At 50.5% G+C, this 22677-nt stretch overlaps 2 protein-coding genes across 17 annotated transcripts; both read left to right on the forward strand.

Annotated features, from left to right (window-relative positions):
* Window position 1: 1 nt before the first annotated feature.
* Window positions 2-9024, forward strand: Ccdc159 (coiled-coil domain containing 159). Of its 7 annotated transcripts, XM_038321711.2 has the most exons (13): window positions 32-152; window positions 1578-1783; window positions 1872-2095; window positions 2875-2908; window positions 3327-3415; window positions 3497-3578; window positions 4951-5146; window positions 5651-5718; window positions 5795-5871; window positions 6406-6527; window positions 6734-6816; window positions 8697-8795; window positions 8958-9024. In XM_038321711.2, exons 1-13 carry the CDS (start codon window positions 142-144, stop codon window positions 8960-8962), a joined length of 1296 nt encoding a protein of 431 aa, XP_038177639.1. In that variant the 5' UTR covers window positions 32-141; the 3' UTR covers window positions 8963-9024. The 7 variants fall into 7 exon arrangements, with proteins under 7 accessions (XP_038177640.1, XP_038177642.1, XP_038177641.1 ...); XM_038321712.2 differs by having other exon boundaries at window positions 2-152; window positions 1677-1783; window positions 8697-9024; XM_038321714.2 differs by having other exon boundaries at window positions 24-159; window positions 1677-1783; window positions 8697-9024.
* A 440-nt stretch (window positions 9025-9464) lies between these two features.
* Plppr2 (phospholipid phosphatase related 2) lies at window positions 9465-22243 on the forward strand. Of its 10 annotated transcripts, none has more exons than XM_038321702.1 (10): window positions 9466-10182; window positions 11282-11507; window positions 12283-12362; window positions 13785-13973; window positions 14100-14235; window positions 16999-17270; window positions 18004-18180; window positions 20354-20476; window positions 20797-20848; window positions 20972-22243. In XM_038321702.1, exons 2-10 carry the CDS (start codon window positions 11465-11467, stop codon window positions 21313-21315), a joined length of 1416 nt encoding a protein of 471 aa, XP_038177630.1. In that variant the 5' UTR covers window positions 9466-10182; window positions 11282-11464; the 3' UTR covers window positions 21316-22243. The 10 variants fall into 10 exon arrangements, with proteins under 10 accessions (XP_038177635.1, XP_038177630.1, XP_038177629.1 ...); XM_038321701.1 differs by having other exon boundaries at window positions 11395-11507; XM_038321705.1 differs by having other exon boundaries at window positions 11395-11507; window positions 13860-13973.
* The last annotated feature ends 434 nt before the right edge of the window (window positions 22244-22677 follow it).

Here is a 22677-nt window from a genome sequence, read left to right on the forward strand (position 1 = left end):
GGCGGGGCTTAAATGCAGACCACGCCCTTCTCTGTGACTCCACTTTCGGCCTCCCTGCGTTTTCCAGCGATGGTGTCTCCATGGGATCAAAACTTCAGCGTCACAGCTGGGTACTGGCTTCGTGGTCCCTGATGGGAGAGCATGAACAGGTGGTATGTGGTAGGTGGGAATGAAAAAGGGAATTGGGAGACTGGCGGGTGTAAGATTGACAGGGCAAGGGGCGGGACCAATATCAGTGGTCACGCCCCTTTGCTCGAAGAATTCTGTGGAGAAAGGGTCATCGGAAGAATCAATTGAGATGGGGGAGGGCAGGCATGATTGGGAATCGACCTGCGGTGAAACTCTTAAATGCCTCTTTCCTTTCCCCCTCTAACTCTTCTGGGGGATCTGTGGTCCTCACGTGATATTCTAGAGCAAAGTCTCGTTTACCCAGCAGTGGACTAAATCTGTGTAGTCAGGACAGCCCAGTAAAGTGGATATGATGATGTTTTCCCAGACAGGTTCTTCCTGTGTGTAGCCTGGAACTAGCTTTATAGACCAGGCTGGCCTGAAAGTCAAGGATCGCCTGAGTGCTGGGATTAAAGGGGTGAACCACCACATCCAGCCCTTTATGTGGTTTTGTTGTTGTTTAGATTTTTAAATTTCGTTTTATGTGTGTTAATGTTTTGCTTGCATGTCTGTCTGTGCACTACTTCCATGCCTGGTGCCTGTAGCAGTTAGAAAAGGGCATCAAATCCTCTGGGACTGGAGTTATTAAAGGTTGAGAAGTTGAGTCGCCATGTGGGTGCTGGGAACTGAACCTGGGTACTGGAAGAGCAGCCAATGCTCTTAACTGCTAAACCAATTTTTCTTTTTTTTTCAGGGGTCGCTCTAGGTAGCTCTGACACTGACATGCCTGGAATGCACTATGTAGATCAGGCTGACTTCAAACTCACACTGCCTCTGCTTCTGAGTTCTGGGATTGAAGGCGTGTGACTACTTTCTTTCAATATTAATTAGTTAATTAATCTCCAGCCAGATCACCATTTTCCCTCCTCTCCCTCCCTCCCTCCACTCCTCCCAATCCCTCCCCCAACTTCCCCTTTGTTTCTTTCTTAACATAAAACTCTATTATTCTTTGGTGTGCATGAGGTGTGTGTGTGTGTGTGTGAGTGCACATGTCATGGCACACATGTAGAGATCAGAGGTGAAGTTTATGGGGTTGGTTCTCTCCTTCCACTTTTAAGTTGGTTACTGCAGACCAATTCATGTTGCAGGCTTGGCAGCAAGCACTTTGCTCCGCGAGTCCTCCCACTAGCCCTTCAAGGCCTTAATGTCTTTATGTGGGATGTCTGGGTTCGCATAACCCACCTTCACCTCTGTGATTGGATTTATCTTTTATCTGACTTCTGCTTCTGCCAGAAGTTTATGGACTGAAACATCTCTGAGGGGACACTCTAAAGGGGCTAGGAGGCGGGGCCGAGGCTCAGTGGGTGGAGCACTTGCCTAGCCGCGCTGCTGGGTTCCATCCCCAGCACTGTATAAATGCATTATATAAATGCATAAATAGATGCAGTGACATGGGCCTGTCATCCTAGCCCTAGGGAGGTAGAAACTGGAGGGCCAGGATTTCAACATCATCCTTGGCTACGCGAGTTGGAGACGTGTCTGAGAGCCCCTCCCATTCCCTTCCACAGCGACCCTCTTTTGGCCGGCCTACCCCGGGACCCTGACTACTGTGTCTCTCATCTCTACTCATCTCCTTCACTCTCCATCACATCTTGGCCTGCCAACGAGAAGAGGGGCAAGTGATGGTGTTCCTGGTAGACAGCTAGAGGACCAGGAAGGGCTGACAACTGCAAGCTTGCCGTCACTGGTCTCTTTTCCCCTAGGGTCCTCCTCAGACAGGGCTTTGGACTGTACAACCTGCTGGTCCAGGACCTGGGAGCCCGAGATCGTGAATGCTGCTTCAGAACAAGCAGCGAGGACTGTAGGCTGGGACCCTGAGTGGGACTCCAAGTGTCGGCCTCATGAGGGTACCTCCAGTTCCAGCTCAGACCTGCCCAAGGAGCATAGTCCTGGCCAGGACCTTGTGAAGAGAAACCACACAACCAAGGTCACACATTCCCCCTCCCCCAACTCTCCTTAACCTGGGAATGAATGCACTTGCTGTGTTCCACTGTGGAGCACAGGGAAGGAGCTGCACAGAAGGGGCCTGCATGGAGTTTCAGCACCTCTAGAGGGAGGAAAGAATAGAAGGAAACGTATGTGTGGGTCTTTGCTTGTTTTGAGACAATATCTCTTGTAGCCCAAGATGGCCCTGAACTTTTTCTGTAGCCAAAGCTGGATTAGGACTCCTGTTTCTTCTGCATCCATCTCCTGAATACTATGATTATAGGAAGGAGACATTATATCTGACTTTCATATTTTGAAGGTGTATATGTGTGTGTGTGTGTGTTTGGTGTTTGTTTTTGTATCTATATGGTTTCGGATTGTGTGTGTGAGACTCACACTTGTGTCTAAAATTGTGTGCTTGTGGCTGATTGTGTGGTGTGCCAAGTGCTGATGGTGTCCTCTTTGGACATCACTGTTGTTGCTGTCTTGTACTCCAAAGTAGGAAGGTCAAACCAGGCACAGCCTGGCATCTGTTTTCTGTCAGGGTCAAGCCAGGGGCCCATAAACACATGAGATGATACACACAAGTTCATTTCTGAGCATATGCAGATGATGAAGTTGGGGGTAAAGGCAGTGGATGAATACCCCTGGACAGTTTTGCCTGATTCCTGGTTAGGGATAGCCAGATCTCAAGAGAACCAATCTTGTCCTTCCGGCAAATGGTCTCGAGGTGAGCAATCTGGGAATACATCATCACTCTCTTCTCCTCCTCTTTCCCAGAAGTCCCTGGAGTCTGGCTCTGCTAAAGTAAAAGGTGAATGCTCTCTTCTGAGTGAGCCCGGAGGGGAGGCATTTGGGTTTCTAGTCCCACTTAATTTTTCCTTCACTTTTTTTAAAAATTTACTTCCTGTATTTGAGGGTGTGTGCCAGTGGGTGTGTCCTGTGGCACACATTGAAGGTCAGAGGACACCTTAGCAAAGTTGGTTCTCTCCTACCCTGTGGGTCCCTGGGTTCAAATTCAGGTCACCTGTCTTGGTGGCAAGTTCCTTCACCCACAGAGCCATTTTGCAGGCCCCCTACTCCCATTTTCTTCTTCAGTATCAAGACCCACATTCATTAACTGCTTCAAGGGGGTACCCTGTTCTAAACGTGCCCCTCTCCCTCCTCTGAGCCCCCATCTCTGCCTTGATCTTACTTACCTCAGCCATGGCTCACTTTCCCTCTGCCTACAGTTAAGAACACCATGCTAGTCCCTGACTCTCAGAAGCTCTTGCGATGTGAACTAGAGTCTCTCAGGACCCAATTGCAGGCTCAGACCAAGGTGAGTCCCTCTACCTCCTCTGCACCTGTTCTCATCCTTCTCCTTACTCCAGGGCCTTACCTCTCGCTCCCGCCCCCTCAGGCTTTTGAGTTCCTGAACCACTCTGTGACCATGCTGGAGAAAGAGAGCTGCCTGCAGCAGATCAAAATCCAGCAGCTTGAAGGTGAGGACCAGATGGAGACCAAGGTCAGGACAGGGTCAGGGGAAGCTGGAGTTAAGGCTGGCCTCAGGCCCACATCTGGTTCCTCACCTTTTGGGGCTTGCTGGGCCTCAGTTGGCCCAGCACCTGCCTAGCACGCATGAAGTCCTGGGTTCCACCTCCAGCATGGAATAAAACTGGACCTGGTGGTTCATGCTTGTGATCCCAGCACTTGGGAGAGGGAAGCAGGAGGTTTAGGAGTTCAAGGTCACCCTCACTTAAGTAGAGAGTGAAAGTCAGCCTGAGACAGAGCCCTAGGGCTGAGAGATGACTTGTCAGTTAAGAGCACTGGCTGCTTTTGCAGAAGGCCCAGGCTGTGTTCCCAGCATCCACATGATGGCTCACAGTCCTCTGTAATGTCAGTTCCAGGGGACAGAACACTCTCTTCTGGCCTCCATGGGCACCAGGTAAAACACCTATGAAACCAGCCACGTAAAATAGAAAGACATTTTTGGGGGAGGGGAATTCAAGACAGAGTTTCTCTGTGTAGCTCTGGCTGTCCTGGAACTCACTCGGTAGGCCAGACTGGCCTCAAACTCACAGAGATCCACCTGCCTCTGCCTCCTGAGTGCTGGGTTTAAAGGTATGTGCCATCACCACCCAGCAGAAATATATGTTTCTTTTTTTTAAAAAAAAATTCTTTTTTATTTATTATTTATACAATATTCTGGCTGCATGTATTCAAGCCCCAGAAATATATATTCTTAAAAAATAAAGAAGTTGGGCTGGAGAGATGGTTCAGCGCTGGCTGCTCCTGCAGAGGCACGAAGTTCAATTCCCAGCAACCACATGGTGGCTCACAATCACTTGTAATGAGATCTGGTGTCATCTTCTGACCTGCAGGGACACATGCAGGCACAACACTGTATACATACTAAATATATAAATAAATAAATAAATAAATAAATAAATCTTAAAAAAAAAAAAGAGGAAGTTCCAGGACTGGGGAAACAGCTCGGTTACTAAAATACTTGCCATGTAGGCATGAGGACCTTGAGTTTATCTCTGAATGTTGCGGGGGAAAAAAGCTGGGCTTAGTGGGGCACACTTGTAATCCCAGTTCTACAGAGGTAAAGATAGGAGGAATCCTGGGGCTCCCTAGCCAGCCAATCTACCCCAATCTGTGAGTTCCAGGTTCAGTGAGAGACCCCATCTCAAAAGATAAGGTGAAGAAGAATTGAGGGCAATACTCAAGGTTGACCTTGGACCTCCCTTCCCCCACACACCCACACATCTGTGTACCTGTGCACACACCTGTGCAAACACGTGAACATGTAGGTACACACACATACATCGACACACAATAATAAAGTCGAGTATTCCACCCTCTCCACAGAAGTGTTGAGCCCTACAAGCCGCCAAGGAGAGAAGGAAGACCGTAAGTGGGGCACCGAGCAGGGTCGGCAGGAGCTGTATGGGGCCCTGGCCCAAGGCCTGCAGGGTTTACAAAAGACACTGAGGGACGGTGAGGAGCTGCAAAGGGCCCGTACCACTCGCTGCCTACAGTTGTTGGCCCAGGAGATCCGGGACAGGTGGGTGTGGGGCGGAGGATGGGGTGGAGCAGGCCACCATTGAGGGAGCTTAATGGAGCAGGGAGTGGAAGGCTTGGGGCACACGAGCTCAGGAGATGTAGGTGGCTAGGGAAAGGCCGCTGGGGAGTCGAAGGCAGCTAGAAGGTGAGGGAGACAGCAAGCTGGAGGGGGGTTGGGGAAGGAGGCAGGGTCTCAGAAGACTGAGGGAGGCGGAGAGGCTGGAGAGTGGAAATCAGGAGGAGAGAACAAGGCTGGGAAGGTCCAGGTAGGCAGTGAGAGCTGCCGGGAGCTGTGGGCGGAGTCTGGGGCTGGCTGTAGCCTCTCCCAGAGGACTGATTCAGAGGTTGTGGGCAAGATCTCAGGTGGTATGGGTGGAGCCTGATACCCTGGAGGGAGCTAGGGTTGTGGGAGGAGCCTGTGCTGTAAGTGGGCTGGGTAGATGGGGACGTGGTAGACCAGGAGAATGGGCTGGGAATGTGGGTCTAGGCTCTTCTCTCCCCTTAGCAAGAAGTTCCTGTGGGAGGAACTGGAGCTCGTGCGGGAAGAAGTGACTTTCCTCTATCAGAAGCTCCGTGAGTACCTGGAAGCCCACAGCCTGGAAGGGATGGGGCTCTGCTTCCTCTGTCCATTGAGCTCTCTCCCCAACAGAGGCCCAGGAGGATGAGATCTCAGCAAACCTCTTGAATATCCAGAAAATGCAGAAAACACAGGTGAAGTGCCGAAAGGTGAGCAGAGAAAATGAGGGCCTGCAGGACGTGGTGCGGATGGGAGCTTCCTCATGCTTCCACAATTGGACCGAATCTAGGAGGCAGAATCCAAATCCCAGCTCTTCCTTTTTTTTTCTCTTTTTTAAATTTATTTTTATTTTCGAGGCAGGGTGTGTCTTTGACTGTTCTGTAAGTCACTCTGTAGACCAGGCTGGCCTCAAACCCACAGAGATCCACCTGCCTCTGCCTCTGCCTCCCGAGTGCTGGGAATGATTAAAGATATGCGCTACCACGCTTGGCCTCCAGCTCTGCCGTTTTAATGCTGTGTTATTATGGGCAAATCACTTTGTCTTTCCGGGCCTCGATTCGCCTCTCCATATAATGTGTGTAATAGCTGCGGTCCCTCCTTCATCAGAAAGTTGTGTTCATTGAGGGTTCCGTGTTCTCACTACAGCTGGGGATTAAAGTGCTACATCATGATTGCCTTTTTTTATGGCCATCACTACTTGTGTGTCTAATTGCTTGCTCCTCCAACCCCCTCCCGAACCCCAGGTTCTGACCAAGATGAAGCAGCAGGCGTACGAACCATCTTCATGGCCAGAAACTGAGGAGGTGCCTGCAGAAGGCAATGGCAGCTGGAAGGATGACTTACAGAAGGAGCTGAGTGACATATGGTGAGGCCAACCTTGCGTCTGACCTCTGACCCCAGCCCTCCTCTAATCTGCCCCCCCACCGCATCTGGAACTGCATCTGGTTCTAGTCCTCCCTCCTTCTCCTAGGAATCACCCTCTCCACAGCCTCCCTTGCCCTAGCTCCAATTCTGGGGTACCCTGGATGCCCCAGTGCCTCTTGGGGCCCTTGTCTCTCTGTCTCCACACAGGTCTGCAGTCCACAGCCTGCAGAGCTCCATCGACTGCCTTGCCTCATCCGTGGGCACCAGGCCCAGGGCCTCCAGTCTCAGGGGTGAGGGGCTGAGTGTGACAGAGGTGTGGGGAAGAGGCCATTTCCAGCTTCACATATGTGAGGCCACCTTCAGAGGCCTTCTGAAGGTCACATCGGATGGGATCTTGTACTTTTTTGTTGTTACTTTGTTTTATTTTTGTTTGGTTTTCGTCTCGTGCATTTTTCCTTACTCCCCTTCTCTCCTCCCCTCTCCCCTGCCACCCTCTTCACTGCCCCCCACACTCCCAATTTACTCAGGAGATCTTGTCTTTTTCCCCTTCTTTTTTTTTTTAAAAATTTATTTATTATGTATGCAGTGTTTTGCCTGCATGTATGCCTGTAGGCCAGAAGAGGGCACCAAACCCCATTACAGATGGTTGTGAGCCACCATGTGGTTGCTGGGAATTGAACTCAGGACCTTTGGAAGAACAGACAATGCTCTTAACCTCTGAGCCATCTCTCCAGCCCCTTTTTTCCCCTTCTTAGAAGGATCAATGTATGTCTCTCTTAGGGTCCTCTTTGTTACCTAGGTTCTCTGGGGTTGTGGCCTGTAAGCTGGTTGTCCTTTCTTTTATGTCTAATATTTGCTTACGAGTGAGTACATATTATATCTGTCTTTCTGGGTCTGGGTTACCTCACTCAGGATGGCTTTTTCTAGTTCAGTCTATTTGCTTGCAAATTTCAATATGTCATTGTTTTCTACCACTGAATAGTACTCCATTGTGTAAATGTACCATATTTTCCTTATCTGTTCTTCGGCTGAAAGGCATCTAGGTTGTCTCCAGATTCTGGCTGTATGAGTAATACTGCTATGAACATAGTTGAGCACATGTCCTTGTGGTAGGATTGAGCATCCTTTGGGTATATGCCCAAGAGTGGTATTGTTGTGTCTTGAGGTGGATTGATTCCCAGTTTTCTGAGAAACCACCATCCTGATTTCCAAAGTGGCTGTACAGGTGTGCACTCCCACCAGCAATGGAGGAGTGTTCCCCTTACTCCACATCCTCTCCTGCATAAGCTGTTATCAGAGTTTTTGATCTTGGCCATTCTGACAGGTGTAAGATGGTATCTCAGAGTTGTTTTGATTTGCATTTCTCTGATGGTTTAGGATGTTGAGCATTTCCTTAAGTGTCTTTCGTGGGGTCTTGTTCTAAGGCTACACTGAGTAGCTGAGAGACTAATTGAGATTTTGAAGGCCTATAATCCTAGAAATTGATGAGTAGGTGAAAGAGAATCTCAAACTCAAGGCAAGCCTGGACAGTGTAAACCCTGGATGTGTCATGTAGGAGCTGACGGGGTCACATTTAGGATCTGTGAGTTTATTGTTTTTATTCTTTTTTTTTTTTTTGAGATATGGTCTCACGTAACCCAGATGAATTTAAACTCACCACGTAGCCAAGGATCACCTTGAACTCCTGATCCTCCTGCTTCCAGCTCCCCAGGGATTACAGATAGATGCCGTTATTCTGGGCTCTATGGAAATTTTTAAAATCATATTTTATTTCATATGTGTGGGTGTTTTGCATGTATTTGTGCACCACCTGCCTGCCTGGTGCCCTCAGAGGCCAGAAGAAGGCATCAGATCCTCTAGAACTGGAGTTGTTACAGAGGGTTGTGAGCCAATATATGGGTGCTAGGAATTGAATCTGTGTCCTCTGAAAGAGCAATAGTACTTTTAACCTCTGAGCGCCTCTCTGGCCTCTTATGGGATCTTTTTAAGGGAACATTTAAAGGGTCACTGATATAATTTGGTATTACTTTGGGTCACACAAGAGATGTGGGTGTCTGAATCATAAATCTAGGTATGGTTTCATCTTGAGGGATGCGGAGTCCATAGTGTGAAGTTGCTAGAGGGCTGTATTCGGTGTCTGAAGGGCCAGAATGGCATGTCTCTCCCACAGGCCACAAGGGACAGCGGTGCCCGAGTTCTCAGTATCCTTCTTGGGACTCCGATTCTGACTGGGAGAGACCTTACAGCAAGAGTGGATCTCACCCTCCCGGTACAGACCCTCCTCAGCCCCTCTCCTTAACGTCTGGCCCCCTTGTGATTCCTACAGTGTAGGCCTTGAGGCTGACACTCTGTCTGGGCATCTGGTCCTTGACTGGCAGCCCTGAGTTCTCCCAATCAAAGCTAGACTGTGACCTACCTTCTCTCCCCATAGCTTGAGCAGCTGGGACTGCTTGCCCTGAAGACTTCTCCAGAGAGAAAATAAACTAGCTGAGACCTTCCTCCAGCCTGGACTTTTGCATCTGCTGGTTTGAGAGTCTGGGGTCACCCTATGCCACCCCCCAGCTAACTCCTTGGTTTCTCAGAGGATGCAGAGACCGGGGCACTTTTGAGGATGTGTGGGTCTAGTTAGGACATTGAGACAAGATTTAGGGTGTGTCAGTTGGGCGTGTAATCCAGCAGTTGGCAGGTAGATAGAAGTAGGTATATCAGCTCAAAGTTAACACAGCAAGCCTGAACCCAGCCTATGCTAGAGAAAAACCTTGTCTCAAAAACACAGATGTGGGCTTGCAAAATGGCCTGAAGACCTGAGTGTGACCCCAGGTACCCACCAATGGTAGGAGAGAACCAACTCATGCGCGTTGTCCTCCAACCTCTAAATACACACAAAACATGGCACACACCCCAATAAATAAATGTAATTTAAAAATTTAAAAACACAAAATCAGGATAGTGCTTGTTTAGCGTATAGGAAGCCTTGGGTTTTAACGCCAACACCGTATAAACCAGATGTGGTGGAACAGGCCTGAAATTTTGGCACCCAAGGAGATGAAGGCAGGAGGATACAAAGCTCAAAGCCAGCCTTAACTGCAAAGAGAACTGGAGACCAGCTTGGGCTGCTTTAGACCCTGTCACAAACACGAAAATGGACCTGGTTATCCAGATAGAGTCTTCCTTTCTGGATCTCGATGCCCAGATGGGGAGAGGCATGGTATAGGGTGTCCTTCGAAGAGACCGAGTTCTTCACGTCCCTCAGTCTACCCCACCCACCTCTTTCTCCCTTCTTTTCCAAAGTCTGCCTTCACGTCCTGCCGGCCTCATTGAGTTATGCAAATAAATGATCTATAGCTCCGCCCCACAGTGTTATGCAAATGAAGGAACAAATGTCTCCGCCCCCTGAAAAAATACGGCACTGTGGCCCGCCCCCATGGGTTATGCAAATGAATATCCCGTTCCCCGCCCCATTAGATTATGCAAATAAGGTTATCTGTGGCCCCGCCCCTCCCTCGGCCACGGAGTCTGCGCGGAGCTGCAAGCCCGGCGGTCCAGACTTATCTCTGCCTGTGTCCGCCTGCCTGATCAGCGATCTGTCTGACTGTCCTGCGGCGCCGATACCGTCTAGACTGAGCCGGGGCTCAGGCGGCGGCGGCCTAGACAGGGTGAGGGAGGAGCGTGGGCGCCTCTTCTTCCCAGCCCGGGGGCTGCCCAGGACGGACACGGAGTTCCAGACCGGGGACGTGGGTCTCTCAGATACGTTCCCTGCGGGTCCATTTTGGGGGAAGGGTAGCTAGGAAGTGGGGAGGCGGTGATCCCGGGCTTTGGATGGGGTTGGGGGAGGGGAACCAGGAGAGGGGAACCCCAGAGACCTCAGGAGTCAGGTCACAATGCTGCGAGGGTGGTTGTGGGTGAATAATGGTGTGGCTGCCCCGTGTTGGTGTATGGTTGGTTGTGTAACTGGTTGTGTGGTTCTCTGGCTGTGATGAATTCGGGTGTGTCCGCTGATGTGTGTGTGTGTGTGTGTGTGTGTGAGAGAGAGAGAGAGAGGGGGGGGGAACGCACTGGCTTCTTTAGGGTGTCTATGACCGCTTGCACTGTGTGTCTGGGTATCTAGTTGTGTGGTCTGGCTGTCATTTTGTGGTTACTGTTGTGTTCTTTCTGATGGTGTGCGTGCCTTTTTTGAAATCTGGCACGTGTCTGATCTTACATGCCCTTTGTATGTGTGTGGCTGCAAGTCCATGTCACACATGTCACATACACCCCTGCCTGACCATGTGGCTGAGATTGTGGATGGCACACTGTCTCGCCTATGACTGGAGGGGGTGTTTGTGTGCGTGACTGTCATTGAGTGCCTTGTAACTGGGGGTGTGACTCTGTGACCCATTCTGTGACTCTCATTGTGTGGAGTGACTCCGCGCTGACTCTGAAGTGTGTTGGCAACCTTGAGTCTATGGTGGTGACTGTGCTGGGGTAAGGGCTTGTAGGGGGCTGGGATGTCTCTCTGACTGTGTGCTTGAGGGGGTATGTTCTATCCGTGTGGGTGTCTATGACAGGCCATATGCAAAATCTGTGTGTGTGTGTGTGTGTTTGTGTGTGTGTGTGTGTGTGTGTGTGTGTGTGTGTGTGTGTTTAGGAGTACTGGGTACTTATGTGAATGAGCAAACCTGATTTGCTCAGCATGAAACAGGCACCCCACACAGTGTGCTTGGATCTTGCTGTGGATTAGATGAATGTCATCTTCTGAGGTGTCCCTGTCTCTAGAGTCTGGGATGGAAGCCCTGACTGGGCTGTATCTTGTGGGAGTACCCATGAGAGTCACTGTACATCTGGAACCTGTGGTGACCGTCTCTTCAATATGTCACTCTGTGGAGTAGGCCTCAATGGAGCCCTGGACACACAGAGCCTACCCTCACCTTCCTGGGCCTCAGTTTCCACATCCGTGCAATGGAGATGAGTGTCCTTGCCCTGCTGGCCTCCAGGAGTGGCTGTGAGTTGGTGGTGGTCGAGGTGGAGGCCTGTGGGAAGCCCTAGGGTGCCTTCACAGGTGAGAGCAGGTGTCACTGTGGGTAGAAGCTGGCTTGACTGTATGGGCTACCGAACCCTTGGGGACTGAAGTCAGATGTAGGGGGTTGGTGGGAGGAGACTGGGGGAAGCAGCTGGACTGACAGGATGGGGGGAGGGAAAGGCAGCTGGGAGAGAGGGAGGGTCTGGCTATCAGCCTGCACCACAGCTCATGGGGGTGGGGGTGGGGTAGGGGCTCCATATGGAGGCTATGGTGGAAGGGCCTAGGATAAAGGGCCTGGTGGGAGTGGGAAAAGAAGATGAAATTCCCTAAAATATGATTAAGGTGGGTACCAAAGAGAAGGGCACCCTTCTTTAAAGCTGGAGGTGTCTCCTCTGAAGATTGACTAAGGGTCCTCCTAAAAGGCATGGGGTCTGATTAGAATTTTATAGAAAGGAGAGAGAAGAGACCGCTGTAGAATCTTTTGGATCACGTGAAAGGATCAACTCCTGCAGGTTGCCCTCTGACCTCCACACAAAGGTTGGGGCACCCATGCACACATGCAAAATAATAAATGTAACTTTAAAAAAAGTCTTAGGTCTCTGGTAGACCAGAGCTTGCTGTTAGGAGGAGCAGGGATGTCCAGTGGGCAGAGGCGGGCCCAGCAGGGTAGGAAACGGGTTCAAGAGCAGACGCAGAACTCCACGAAGCCTCATGGACTCCTGTGCCCCTGGAGTTCCCACTCCCTCCTCCTCCACAGGCCCAGCCTTCACCATGGCTGGAGGGAGACCTCACCTGAAGCGGAGTTTCTCCATCATCCCCTGCTTCGTCTTCGTGGAGGTGAGGACCTCAGAGCCACTCTGAGAGGGCACTCGATTCGTGTTTCATCCCTCTATCCCTGTCCAGCCTGTCTCCCTGCTCCTGGCCCAGCCCTTGACCATGCTCATTTCCCAACTCCCTGACTCCAGTCCAGTCCTCCCCCTCCCCCTCCCCCTCCTCCTCTCCCCCTCCCTCTCTCTCCTCTCATACCCCGCTACCCCAGAGCTTTAGCTGCTGCCCCCTTTCTCTTGAGATGTAGTGACAGGGTTGGACTCAGAAGCATTTCTGGATTCCAGCCCCATTCAACCCTAACCCATTCACACTTTGGGACTTTGCCTGCCTGAGCCTCAGTTACTTCCTCTAAAATGAGCATAATTAGCAGGCATAGTGGCACGTATGGGACACACACCTCAGCATTCAAGGAAGTCAGGGCCAGTCTAGTCTACATAAGACTGTCTCAGAAAATGATTAAGACAGACAGAGAAAAGAAATCTCAAGGCACAGCCACTGTGATGCATACTTAGAATCCTAACATTCAGGAGGCTGAGGCAGGAGAACGCCTACAAATTCAAGTCCATTCCATAGACACGGTAGCTTCCAGGACAGCCAGGACTGTGGAGTGAGATCCTGTCTCAAAGCAAACAAACCAGAAGACGGTGGCTGCACCTTTAATCCCAGCACTCAGGACACAGAGGCAGGAGTGAGTTTGAGTCCAGCCTGGTCTACAGAGTGAGTCCCAGGACATTTGGAGCTACATACATAGGAAAACCCTGTCTCAAAAACAAAAATAACAAAAAAGTTTATGATTTCTATTCTAGCCTGAGGTACATAAGGAGACCATCTAAAAAATAGTAAGTATATAGATAAATAAAAAATGGATGGAGGCTGTGGTTCAATTTGTAGAAACTTGCCTAGCTGGCACAAAGTCCTGGGCTCCATCCCTGGCACTGAATAGACCAGGTGTACTGACCTACAGCTACAACCCTAGTACCAGGGAGGCAGGAGTTATCCTCAATTCCATAGTGAGTTGTCAGTCATCCTGGGTTGCTTGAGGCATTGCCTCAAAAAAAAAAAAAAAAAGCAAGACCAAACAGAACAAAACCAAAATGCATCAGAAAAAAAGAAAACAGAATCATAGCTCCAGTTGCTGGGAAGGTGAGAATGTCTCCCTTCTGTCCTCTCCTTTTGTCTCCATTTCCCTCCCTCCCTCTCCCTCTCCCTCTCCCTCTCCCCCTCCCCTTCTCTCCCCCTCTCCCTCTCTCCCTCTCTCCCCCTTCCCCTCCCCATCCTTCCCCCTCCCTCCCTCCCTCCCTCTCTCTCTCTCTCTCTCTCTCTCTCTCTCTCTCTCTCTCTCTCTCTCTCTCTCTCTCTCTCTCCATGGCCTCATGGCCTCTGACCTCCTCCTGTTTCTCTTTGCCTCCCTCTGGCCCTGACTGGCTGCAGTCTGTGTTGCTGGGCATTGTGGTCCTGCTTGCGTACCGCCTGGAATTCACGGACACCTTCCCTGTGCACACCCAGGGCTTCTTCTGCTATGACAGCGCTTATGCCAAGCCGTACCCCGGGCCTGAGGCTGCCAGCCGGGCACCTCCTGCCCTCATCTATGCTCTGGTCACTGCTGGGCCCACTTTCACGGTGAGATAGTGTGGGCCACCCAGGTTGGATGCCAAGGAAACTCCCAGAAAGCAGGAAGGCCAGGTTGGGGCTGGGGGAGCCCTGGCCTTTGAGGCTAGGAAGACCCCATCTTGGTCTTGTCCACAGATCCTGCTAGGGGAGCTGGCACGTGCCTTCTTTCCTGCTCCCCCATCAGCCAGTCCTGTCAGTGGGGAGAGCACCATCGTGTCCGGGGCCTGCTGCCGCTTCAGTCCCCCACTTCGGAGGCTGGTCCGTTTCCTGGGTGAGAGATGCAGCCTGGGGTTAGTCCAATGGTCTTGGGGAGGGTGGTGAGTTCAGGGTCAAAGGAACAGTTCCATCTTATGGCTCAGTGGGTATAGGCGCTGCTACCAAGCTTGACATGAGTTTGATTACCCAGATCCATATGATCAAAGGAGAGAATTGATTCCTGAGTTGTCCTCTTACTACACTCAAGATGTGGCAAGCACATGCATACATGCACATGGACACACATATATAATACAGGTATGCACACATATAGAGATGCATTCACATACACACATAGAAACATGCATGTATCCACACACAGATACAGGCATACATACAAAGACATACATTACCTATAGACACAGGCATGCATACATACATAGACACATTTATGCAAGCGCATACACATGGGTACATTCATGCACACACAGAGACACAGACATGCACACACATGAATAAAAGAAAATTATATATATATATATATATATATATATATATATATATATATATATATATATATGAGACAGGGTTTCTCTATATAGCCCTGGCTGGCTGTTCTGGAACTCACTTTCTAGACCAGAGTTCTAGCCTTGAACTCACAGAGATCCACCTGCCTCTAATTTCCAAGTGCTGGCATTAAAGGTGTTTGCCACCACTGCCCAGCTTTTTTAAAAAATATAATTTATTATTTTTATTTTATGTACATTGGTGTTTTGCCTGCATGTATGTCTGCATGATAGTGTCTGGAATTACAGACAGTTGTGAGCTGTCATGTGAGCTGGAAATTGAACCTGGTCCTCTGGAACAGTAACCAGTGCTCTTAACTGCTGAGCCATCTCTCCAGCCCAAGAAAATCTTTTTTAAGAGCCGGGGTGGCACACATTTCTTGTTCCAGAGACAGTAAGATGGGAGGTGGAGACTGGTGGGTCCCTGGAAGCTTTGGGCCACCCAGTGTGCCTTTTGGCAAAGTTTTAAGCCTGTGAGAAACTCTGTCTCCAAATGTGAAGGTGTCAGAAGACCGACACCTGAGATTGTCACATGAAGAATGCAAGCCCGTGTGCTGGCCACATCTAAAACCCTAGGACTTGGGAGGCTGTGCTAGGAAGATCGCAAGTCTGAAAGCTAGCCTGGGCTACAAAGTGAGTCAATATCTTAAAAACAAACAAGCTGTGTGGGTTGGCACATTCCTATAATCTGAACTCTCAAAAGTTCTGGTCAGGGAAGGGCTAGGGAGATGTCTTAGTGGTTGAGAATGCTTCCTGCTCTTGCAGGGGACCATGGTTCTAGTCCCTGTACCCACATCAGGCAATCCATAGCTGCCTGTGATTCTAGCTCCAGGGATCTGACACCCTCTGGCTCCATTGGTCCTACATCCATGTGGTACATATAAACTCATGAAGGCATGCATACATACACATAAATAAAAATAATAAGCAAGACTTGTTTTTTAAAGTTTCAAGCCAGCCTAGTCTATATAGCAAACTTAAGGCCAGTCAGGGTTACATAGCTAGACTCTTCCTGAGGTGGGGGGAGGCATACTGGGTCAGAGGGGTCATGGGTAAAGGTACTACGTCTGCTACCAAGTCTAACGACTTGAGTTCAATCCCTAGGACCTATATGCTAGAAGGACAGACAGATAAGTCTGTCACAGTTATCCTCTGATCTCCATGCACATAAGCACACATAAAGAAATGTAACTTTAATTTTTTTTTTTTTTTTTTTTTTTTTTTTTTTTTTTTTTTTTTTTTTTTTGGTTTTTCGAGACAGGGTTTCTCTGTGGCTTTGGAGCCTGTCCTGGAACTAGCTCTTGTAGACCAGGCTGGTCTCGAACTCACAGAGATCCACCTGCCTCTGCCTCCCGAGTGCTGGGATTAAAGGCGTGCGCCACCACCGCCCGGCAACTTTAATTTTTTTAATTTATGTGTTTGCAAGGGAGTCAGACCCCTGAAACTAGAGTTGCAGGCAGTTGTGAGCAGTGGGTGCTGGGAATTGAATCTGGGTTCTCTGGAAGAGCAGCCAGTGCTCTTAACTGCTGAGCCATCTCTCCAACCCAAAATAAATGTAATTCTTAACAATATAAGAGGAAGAGAAGAGCACAGAGAGGAAGAATTCCAGAAATTTCCATAGGATCTTCCTTGGAGTTCCCAAACTCCTGATACAGTAATGTTGAGTGGTACCAGGGTAGCTGGGATGGAGTCAAGGGGCTGTCCCACCACAGTTGATTTCTTAGAGACAGACAGTAGATATCTACTATAGGGAGGGGCCCAAAGATAAGGGGATTGCAGCCCAGTTATCACCAGATCCCAGATTGACTTTAGTGGCCATCCTAAGAATAGCAAGACAGTGGAGACCAGCAATTGTTAGTGGGCAAAGGAGCTGCTGCCAAGCCTGACTACCTGAATTCCAGAATCTATGTGGTAGAAAAAAAGAACTAACTGCCTCAGGCTATCCTCCGACTTCCTCACAAAGCACAGCAGTGTCTACACAATAAATAAAACCCAAATAAGTAAATGTAAAAAACTGTTTTTTTTTTTACATGTAAATGTAGAAAAATGTTAAAAAGACTTTCTCTGTGTAGTTCTGGCTATCCTGGAACTCACTTTGTAGACCAGGTCTGCCTCGAACTCAAAAGATCCGTTTGCCTCTGTCTCCTGAGCTCTGGGACTAAAGGCGTGTGCCACCAGCATAAAAATTAATTTTAGACATAAACAAGGGGCTAACTGGAACTGTGTGGGGCGCCCAATTGAAGGGACATGACCTCTTTTCTCCCCATCGCCAGGAGTGTACTCTTTTGGCCTCTTCACCACGACCATCTTTGCAAATGCGGGACAGGTGGTGACCGGTAACCCCACACCTCACTTCCTGTCTGTGTGTCGCCCCAACTACACGGCCTTGGGCTGCCCACCACCGTCCCCTGACCGGCCAGGGCCTGACCGCTTCGTTACGGACCAGAGCGCCTGTGCAGGCAGCCCCAGCCTGGTGGCCGCTGCACGTCGCGCCTTCCCCTGCAAGGACGCGGCCCTGTGCGCCTACGCGGTCACCTACACTGCGGTGAGCCCCTGGCGGGAGAAACCAAGGGTCTAGAGTGGGTGGCTGGGGGTGCTTGACGGGGTGGGGGGGGGGGAGAGCTTTGGGAATGAGGCCACGCCCACTGATTTGGATCCTTCATGAGGCCACACACCCTCGTGGTGCATCCCAGCCTTAGAACCCTGACTACTCAATTGTCCTGGACGTTGCCTTTTGGGACTCAGCCCCTTGGAGTTGCTAAGAGACGCAGGCCCTGGATAGTGGCTAGGAAACTAAGCTTGTGGGTTTGGGCTCTGCCTTCTGGAGCCCTCGCCCCTCCCCTTTGTTACTTTGGCCACGCCCTTAACTCTAATTCTGTCCGTTGCCTTTCTCTAGTCCTTTGTTCTATTGCTTTGATTTCTTTCCTTTTTCTGGCCTCTGACATGACTGATATGTCCCATCCTGACCACTTCTGTGTTAAACGAGGCTCCAAAGCTACCTCTGGAGCTCCCGGATCTGCCCCTTAGAGCCTGATTCTGCTCCTTGGTTCTGTGCGCATGCTTTAATGCAGCGAGCATCTTTCCCCATTACAGAGAAGCCTGTTCCATAGACCCTTATCTGTACTTTTTGGTGCTCTGACCACACTCCTATATGTAGGACCCCTGGGACCCTTGGAATCCCTCCCCTGCCATCCCAGTTCCTCAAGCCATTCCTCAAGCCTCCATTGCTCTGACCCGAAAAACGTGGCTTCATCCTCTGATCAGTTTGGGTCCCACAGATGTACGTGACCCTAGTGTTCCGCGTGAAGGGCTCCCGCCTGGTGAAACCTTCCCTTTGCCTGGCCCTGCTGTGCCCCGCCTTCCTGGTGGGCGTGGTCCGCGTGGCCGAGTATCGCAACCACTGGTCGGACGTGTTGGCAGGCTTTCTAACTGGGGCAGCCATCGCCACCTTTCTGGTGAGTCCCGCCTCCACCCATCTCTGTGCTCATCGGGCCCACACCCAAGAGGCAGAATTGCTCAAAGATGCTGAAGGGTTTACAGAGTCTGCGTGCCTGGGGAGGGCAGGTGTCCTTTACTTTCACCCTGACTGCTTGCTGGTTCTCATCTGTGGAATGGGCCGACCGGGTCATGCCATGGTGAACAAAATTTTAAAGCGATGCCACCACACTCCGCAACTGAAATAAATACTATTTTACAGGGGAACATGGCTCCATTGGTAAAGCGCTTGCTTTGCCAAGCATGAGGGTTTGAGTTCAGGTCTCCGGCACCATGTAAAAGCCAGAAGTGGTGTGCTTGACATCTCAGCACCAGGGAGGCAGACTTCCGGGGGTCACTGGGCAGCCAGTCTAGCCTAATCTGGGGGCTCCAGGCCATGGGAGGCTCAGTCTCAAAAAGCAAGGTGGACCACTCCAGAGGAGTGACATCAGAGATTGACCCTGCCTTTCACACACACCAACCTGTGGCTTCCACAGCAGAACACACCCTCATGTGCACACAAGTATACACCCACCCACCCACCCTCAAATATGCACCTGAGTATACACAAACATGCACACCACCCATGCATTTAACAATGCACATATATTTTAAAGATTTGTGTAGCTTTTAACTTTGTGTGTTTTGCCTGCATTAAGTGTGTGTGAGTGTGTGTGCCACTGCTCTTAAACACTGAGCCACTTTCCCAGACCCTTAAATATATTTTTAAAGAATATTTTGGCTGAGCAGTGGTGGTGCACACCTTTAATCCCAGCACTTGGAAGGCAGAGGCAGGTGGATCTCAGTGAGTTTGAGATCAGCCTGGTTGACAAAGTGAGTTCCAGGACAGCCAGGGCTGTTACACAGAGAAAACCTGTCTCAAAAAACCAACCAACCAAACAACAACAACAAAAAAGAGAGACTATTTTGACCAGGCACGGTGGCACATTCCTCTAGTCCCAGCACTTGGGTAGCAAAAACAGGCAGATTTCTTGAGTTTGAGGGCAGCTTGGTTTACATAGTGAGTTCCAGGCCCAGCCAGGGCTATATAGTGAATTAATGAAGCATCTTTTTTTTTTTTTTCCACGGGGTCTCACAGTGCAACCCTGACTTGCTTGGAATGCACCGTGTAGACCAGCTGGCCTTGAACTCATAGAGATCTGACTACTTCTGCCTTTCTAAGGTTGTGTGCCACCACTCCTGGCAAGCCTTTTTTTTTTTCTTTTTTTAAGATAGGCTTTCATGTAGCTCAGGCTATCCTTGAACTGGCTGTCTAGCCCTCCTGCCTTGTCTTCCTAGTGCTGGGATTCCAGACATGCCCCACCTATGCCTTGATTTTGTGGGGATGCATGCTAGGCAAGCATTCTATGGAGTGAGCCATAACTCAGCTCTTCCGGGAACATTTGGGGAAAGGCTAATGAGGAAGCTCATTAGGTGAAGACAACTGCATAATTGCCTAAGAGTAAATCCATCCCAGGTCTCACCAGGCAAAGGAACTAACTCCCAAAAGTTTTCCCCTGACCTCCACAAATGCTGTGGGTGATCCCCACAAAGTGAGTAGTTAAAATAAAAATTAATACTACTTTTTGAAACATTGAAATATTTACATTCAGGGCTGTAGAGATGGCTCAGCATGTAAGAGCACTGACCCTCCTGCGGAGGACCTGGGTTCAGTTCCCAGCACCCACATGGTGGCTCACAACCACCTCTAACCCTAGTTCCATGAGGTCCAATGCCCTCTTCTGACTTCCATGGACACCAAGTATGCAAGTGCACAGACATACATGCAAAACACTCATAGACAGAAAACAAAATACATCTCCAAAACTTTAAAACCCAATATTCATACCAAATAACTGCAATATACCAAATATCAAGCATATAAATGCAGCCAGGCCAGGCATGGTGGTGCACGCCTGGTGCCAGCACTTCGGAGGAGATACAGGTTTAAGGCCAGCCAGGTCTACACAGAGAGTTCCAGGACAGCCATCGCGAAATCCTTAAAATAAATAAATAAATAGTAAAATTGTAAAGAAAGGCAGCTATATGCTCTTGGAAATCCTAACCTCAGTTTCTATTTGAAAAATTTTTATAATTCTTGTGTTGTTGGCCTCAGGCCTCAACACGCAACACGCTTCTATCTCTCTGGCCTAGGTCACCTGTGTTGTGCACAATTTCCAGAGCCGACCCCCCATTGGTCGAAGGCTCTCTCCCTGGGAGGACCTGAGCCAGGCCCCCACTATGGACAGCCCCCTCGAAAAGTTAAGTGTGGCCCAGGTAAGGGGGCCCGGGAGCTGCTCCGGGCTGGAGAGGGTGGTGGGTGGAGGAGACACAGGGAAGTAGGAAATCGGGCGATGAGGATCCTCGTCTTGGAGGAGGAGGAAAGGGAGTCATCCAGCTCTGGGGATGAAGTCCTAGGAAGAAAGCAGCCTTAAGGAGGGAAAGGCCACACTACCCTCTCCCTCCCAAATTGCATCGTTAATCCGGAGATCTCTGGTGCAGATTCCATGGGGGCGTCTGGCTGATGAGCCCCTTTTGATTGTGAGTTGAGGGGTCCTGGGGTCCTCTAGCCCCTTCCCTCTTCTTTTTTGTCTCAGGAACCCGAGACCTGCAGGCCGCATTCGACACCGGCACGGCTCACCCCATCCAGTAAGTACTGAGGACGCAGGGGCAATGAACAGGGGGCTCATCTAGGTGGGCAGAGGTCTCACCTAGGCTTCTGTGCCACCCTTCCAGTTTGCTAACCTCTTCATCTCCGAATGTCACCTCCAGAGCCGCAGAACTGTGCCCGCCGTGGCCACCTGATTCCCAGCTGTGTGTCCTCCAGGGCCCCAGCCATGTGCTCCTCACCCCGTGTGCCCCGCCCTCGGCTGAGGTCTGAGCCAACACCCCTGCCGCTACCCATGCCCCTGCCCGCACCGACTCCCAGCCAGGGTCCCTCGCCTTCGTCCCCTGGACCCGGAGGCCCAGGCGGGGGAGGTGGACGCGGCAGGAAGCTGCTGCTGCCCACGCCCCTGCTACGGGACCTGTACACCCTCAGTGGACTCCATCCTTCCCCCTTCCACCGCGACAACTTCAGCCCCTATCTGTTTGCCAGCCGCGACCACCTGCTGTGAGACCCACCACCTAAAATATGCCCAGTGTTCCCCACCCCGTTTCTTCCCTGCCACGCGTGCGTGTGCCACGTGAGTGCTAAAAGACCCTGACCCCCAAACCAGCCTGGCTCGGAGTCAGAAGATGGCTGGAAGGACACTTAGGGGTTGGGGTGGGGTTCTCTTGACTGATCTTTGGTCTTCTGAGACATCCGGATAAGCAAAAAATGACCAGGTGGGCTCATTTCCCTAGGACTGCCCTTTTAACGGCTGACGCTTGACCTAACTGGCCATTGCCTGGGCTCCTAGTTCTCAGAATTCAACCTAAAAGTTTACTCCAGCCAATGGGAACCTCTCACTTCTTAGCTTTCTCAAGCAAGAGGGCAACTCCCGCCAACGTTCAGTGTCTAAACAGCCAATAGGAGCCCTTGGCTTTCAGAATTGCCAAGAGTGGGTGGGAATGATTCCAATCAATGGGGGACCGCCCGTGTCAAAGCCAAGTCAAAGCCAAGGAGGGCTATCCAGACTCTCCCTAGAATCAAGGAGTCCAGCTGGAGGGTGAGGGGCAGGCTCCCCCATAGCAGGATCCTGCGGCACCCCAACCCTCCTAGCTTCTCTCCCAGGTGCACCCTCACACCCTCCAACTCTCTACTTTTTCCAGTTCACAGGTTTTGGAGTTTCGGGTGCTGTCTCCCCTTGGCTGTGCCCAGGGCACCCCCAAACCTTCTATTATTTATTAGGGCTGTGGAAAAATACTTTATTTTCTTGGGACCCACCCTTCTTCATAGGGACCCCCTATGCCTCAGCCTCATACAGATGTACCATCTTGTGGGGCAAGGGTGAAACAGGAGGGGGTTCTATCCCGAATAGCCAAAAGCAGTGGGCAGATGAGACACTGTCCCCCCTCCCTGCCTCCTTCCTCATCTTTAATAAAGACCTGTTTGTAACAGAAGTTTGGCTCAGTGCCCGCCTCCCCCGAGTGCTGGAAGATGGGGAGACTGTAACACTGGATCTAGGCGGCTGTGAATAGGGTGTGGGTGTTGTCACAGTGGATCTAAGGACAAATGTGGAGAGGCAGTGTGGTCATGGGGCAGCAACATGGATCAGAATCCTGGCTCAGGGCTAGAGATGTGGGGTGGTAGAAAGAGGCCATGCCTAGCTGCTTATACACTGGGTGTGGTGGTGTGTGCCTGTAGTCAAACACGGGGGAGCTGGAGGCAGGAGGATCTGGAATTCAAGATCATTTTTGGCTACAAAGCAAGTTGGAGATCAGTTTGTGTTACCTGGGACCCTGTCACACACAGCCCCCAAAGTCTCAAATATGGAACCCTGTAAATTCCAAACGCTAGGTTCAAGAATTTAAGAAAAGACTTGAGATGTCTGGGG

The sequence above is a fragment of the Arvicola amphibius genome, chromosome 3, assembly GCF_903992535.2.
Source record: "Arvicola amphibius chromosome 3, mArvAmp1.2, whole genome shotgun sequence".
Taxonomy (NCBI): Eukaryota; Metazoa; Chordata; class Mammalia; order Rodentia; family Cricetidae; genus Arvicola; species Arvicola amphibius.

What these genes read in the sequence shown, in the direction of transcription:
- Plppr2 (XM_038321702.1), top strand. Translation starts at nt 11,465, where the DNA reads ATGGAGATGAGTGTCCTTGCCCTGCTGGCCTCCAGGAGTGGCT. An exon ending in CCTGCTTCGTCTTCGTGGAG is followed by an intron (nt 12,363 to 13,784) that starts GTGAGGACCTCA and finishes GACTGGCTGCAG; the next exon opens with TCTGTGTTGCTGGGCATTGT. An exon ending in AAAAGTTAAGTGTGGCCCAG is followed by an intron (nt 20,477 to 20,796) that starts GTAAGGGGGCCC and finishes TTTTTGTCTCAG; the next exon opens with GAACCCGAGACCTGCAGGCC.
- Ccdc159 (XM_038321710.2), top strand. An exon ending in AATTGCAGGCTCAGACCAAG is followed by an intron (nt 3,416 to 3,496) that starts GTGAGTCCCTCT and finishes CCGCCCCCTCAG; the next exon opens with GCTTTTGAGTTCCTGAACCA. An exon ending in CAAAATCCAGCAGCTTGAAG is followed by an intron (nt 3,579 to 4,950) that starts GTGAGGACCAGA and finishes CCCTCTCCACAG; the next exon opens with AAGTGTTGAGCCCTACAAGC.